This window comes from Filicampus tigris, chromosome 7 (genome assembly GCF_054856515.1).
Source record: "Filicampus tigris isolate MCC_2025a chromosome 7, RoL_Ftig_1.0, whole genome shotgun sequence".
Lineage (NCBI taxonomy): Eukaryota > Metazoa > Chordata > Actinopteri > Syngnathiformes > Syngnathidae > Filicampus > Filicampus tigris.
This window is the reverse complement of record NC_141223.1, coordinates 18,479,944-18,483,878: the sequence shown is the minus strand read 5'-3', so window position 1 is coordinate 18,483,878 and position 3,935 is coordinate 18,479,944. Positions and strand designations below refer to the sequence as shown.

General features: G+C 37.4%; 1 protein-coding gene across 1 annotated transcript; it reads right to left on the bottom strand.

Moving 5' to 3' along the window:
- Window positions 1-643: 643 nt before the first annotated feature.
- gemin7 (gem (nuclear organelle) associated protein 7) lies at window positions 644-1,758 on the bottom strand. The gene is made up of 2 exons (XM_086035957.1): window positions 1,587-1,758; window positions 644-1,451 (listed from the first exon to the last, which is right to left on the bottom strand). The coding sequence occupies exon 2, from the start codon at window positions 1,435-1,437 to the stop codon at window positions 1,042-1,044; it is 396 nt and encodes a 131-aa protein (XP_085892083.1). The 5' UTR covers window positions 1,438-1,451; window positions 1,587-1,758; the 3' UTR covers window positions 644-1,041.
- Between the last annotated feature and the right edge of the window lie 2,177 nt (window positions 1,759-3,935).

The following is a 3,935-nucleotide window of genomic DNA, read 5'->3' as shown; positions in this document are numbered from 1 at the left end:
ATTCAGCCTTATATTGATCAGAAAAATAGATGTTGATGTATGAATGACTGTTGATTTCGTAACACTGTCATTACTGAGTATTTATTCCATGAGGTCTAAAACATTAATTCCTAACCACTATTAGTAAAAATGATCCAATTTCATGTAATTCCTTGTGAGGATAAGCGGTTCAGATATGGATGGATGGATGGTCTGAAAATCAGACACAGCGCTACCTACACCCAGCGCGATGGGGTGCTATAGCCCCGCCAGAAAGCCTGGCGGCAAAGCCATATAGATATGCATGTTATATTTGATATTAATTTAATAACGTTCACAATCACAAGAACCCCTTCTTTTCAAGTCCAATTCCTGCTTGCATGTTTGTGCTGCACCTGTACCCAGCGTGTTTGTTGGGGAGGGGCTGGCATTTGCTTGTGCGTAATTTACATACATACACATACATGCACACACACTCAACACTTTGGCCAAATTCAGTTAAAACACCTTTTCACGTTGAACACGAACGTGTTGTGTATTAATTATGCTTTTACAGAGGAAAAAAAACATAAGTTTTGAAAATCCATTGTTCTCTAAGCGTACCCCCAACACCACATATCGGTCGAGCACATGCAACTTGAGAGAAACAAATCCTGACACCATGCCTGTTGATAATGATTTATTTACACAAATAAATGTACAGTATCTTAGTTCATTTACCTATGCCAGCGATTTACAGTGATATAGAACAAGTAAATATTATTTTACTCGATGGTAGAAGGTGCTTAGGTGTATGAACTTTATGTGATGTTCTTGCTTGGTTTTACGGTACGATACAAAATCTATATGCAAAAATTCAACTTCGACAAAAAGTAACAATACTTTCTGCCCTGTACAGACGTCACCTCCATAGAAAAATATGAGCGTATGCCGCCATCTTGTGTCAGAAAGCGGGTAGGGTTTTGCTCAAGTGTCAAACAAGGCTTAACTTCTCACAAAACGGAGGTGCATCTTTATGCAAACAAGGCCGTTTTAACGTGGGGGCGAAAAACACAAAAGTCTTCACAAGTCAAAGGTAAATGACACGACGTCCTGGCATCTGATGAGCGCCTCCTTTTGCACGCCAATGGGAGTGTGCAGGTCGGACACTTGCAGATTGAGCACGTCGATGTCGCAGCAGCCGAACGTGGCATCCACGGTCACGTCGCCGTGCATGAGGAAGCTCACCTTCTTGTCACGCGTGGCCAGCAGACACCTAAGGAAGCGCTCTCGCAACTGCGCACGTGCGCGCTGCTCCCGCTTCAGCTCCTCTGGGTCTGCGGAAGCGCATGACGACGAGAAGGAGGACGCGATCGACGTGCTACACAGATCGATGTAGCGAGGGGATGTGGGGTCGAAGCCGCGGCTGTGAGGGTCGGGGCCTCTCGGCAGACGAAGTACGGGAACCGGTGTTGCCATTCTTCAAAGTGAGACTTTATTCATAAGCAGAAAATAAGAGCGAGTAAAGGATTAGTTTTGGAAACGGGTGGTGACATATACGCAATACAGTTGCTGTTCTCAGCACCAATTCATACAATACAATTCGTCTAGATGTGTTCTACACTTACCAACTCGCAACCTGATAGCAAAACAGTACACAACTGAGCCAACGTTGCTTGGACTTCTTCTGCTGTACTCAATTTGCGGGTCGTTGACGAGGAAATAACCACTGCCGCCCTATGGATAGAAACAAAAGTACAGCTCCGTCAACGTCGTGCATTTCCCCCTATGCGCGGCTTCGACACTTCTGGCTACTTTGACGCTCACCGGAAGCTTCCGGAAGCTTTTAGTTTTCAAAATAAAGATTAACATTAAAAGTCCCCGTTTGGTCGTCTCTTTGATTGCAAAATATAGTTAAATATAAATGTATATTTAAAAGTGTGTATGGTTTTAGGTTACAGCAATGAATACGTTGATGGAAGGAATAAATTAGCTTGTGCTAACTTAGCTAGAGCCAAAGGGACTCTGTCAAATAACTTTGACTTTTTACTTTTTTTCTTTTTATTGTAGGCTGTAATGTTAGATTGTTAGATTTTATATATTTTTACTATGCTCAGCAGAATTCAACTGGTCTGGCAAGGCTATTTGAACACAATAGACAATGTGAACCACATAAATGTCTGTACATCAGTGTTTTTATTTTCTAGATGTTTGTGACCATTTGGACTGCCCCTAAATGGTGGCATTTTGCGATTAAAATTTATGACAGTGCAACTAAAAAATGCCTCCACTCATGTATGTGCGACCCGTGAATTTGTTGTTTCATTATAATTCTTGATTATTCTTTGCTACATTGCTTTCTAACACAGTCTCCAAACTTGAGTCTTTTATCAGTAATATAGTGGAAATGTGAATATCTCTGGGATCGGGCAGAACTCTTGTGCCTCCAAATTCATCACTTAGTTTTTAGGAGATAAAAAGCCTTTAACGTTGCATCAGCAAAGAGAGCAGGTGTGGACTGTGTACTATAGATAGGTGGAGGTATTCAACCCAAGTCCAGCGATATTTACTTTGCTACTTGATTTATAGTGTGTGCCCCTAAATGTTCTACTCCAGTACTTTGCAATTTCTTGACCAACATTGATGCATATAAGTACATATATACACAAGTATATAAGTACAAGTATATAAGTAATTTACCTGCCTAAAACGGACTGTGCAGAGGACATCAGTGGCCTTTGTAGTCTGGGTGGTGGACAACAATGTATAAAGTCAGACAAAGCACTTTATTAAACCACAAACACACATCCACAGCTCGAGAACCCACACTAATATCTTCTCCAAAAAAACTCAGATGTAGTGCTGAGTTTTTACTTAGGTTTCCTCTGCATTTACATGCTCTCCTCACTCATACCGTTTTCAAGTTGTTGCCGTAGCAGTTCCTATTCACTGCCAAAGACATACATGTGAGACATGATCAATACGTTAACAGTTCAAACATTACCCAAGAAAAAAATATCATTAGGATTGTTCACCCTCCTAGCTCTATAGTCATTATGTGATCCTTGCTGCTTTGCTGCATGTGTACATTAAAACATGAATTATATATATATATATATATATATATATATATATATATATATATATATATATATATATATATATATATATATATATATATTTTTTTTTCAAAGCCACAACGATAAATTTGGTAAACTATATATGACTTTGTTTTCAAATATGTAAAGAAAAAGAGATGTGTTTTAGTAGTGTAACATCTGGGAAAATGCTATTTAGACAATAATATCATTAAATTTATAACATAAAATTGTTTTTATTCACTGTCTGTTGCATTGTTGCTGAAGTCAAAAAATACATTTTCAATACAAAGGGGATGATGTGGTTCTATAAAATAAAAATCAAACTTAAATATCTTTCTTAATTTAGCAGAAAATGGGTAATCCTTCACAAAACAACACTCAGTATCAAGCCTATTTTGCCCCGTTGTAAAATAAATAAATAAATGAATAAAGAAAGAAAGAAAGAAAGGAAGAAAGAAAGAAAGAAAGAAAGAAAGAAAGAAAGAAAGAAAGAAGGAAAGAAAGAAAGAAAGAAAGAAAGAAAGAAAGAAAGAAAGAAAGAAAGAAAGAAAGAAAGAAAGAAAGAAAGCAAGAAAGAAAGAAAGAAACACATGCATGGATAATACATGTATTATTTTAAATAACACTAATTTGTCTTTATTATTTAATCAAATATTTTGTTGGCAAATTCCAAATCTTTATCCAGTTAAAAAAAAAAAAAAATCAAATAATGAACCACCTGTGGTGTGCATGCAACATCTTTCTGAAACAATGTCATACTTTTGTGTTTTGAAGAGAGATAAATCTCACGTACTTCAATTTTATTTGATCAGTAAATAAGAAAAAATATATACTGGGTTAAATCCTGCAAGATTTACGTTCTAAACGACATAAGAG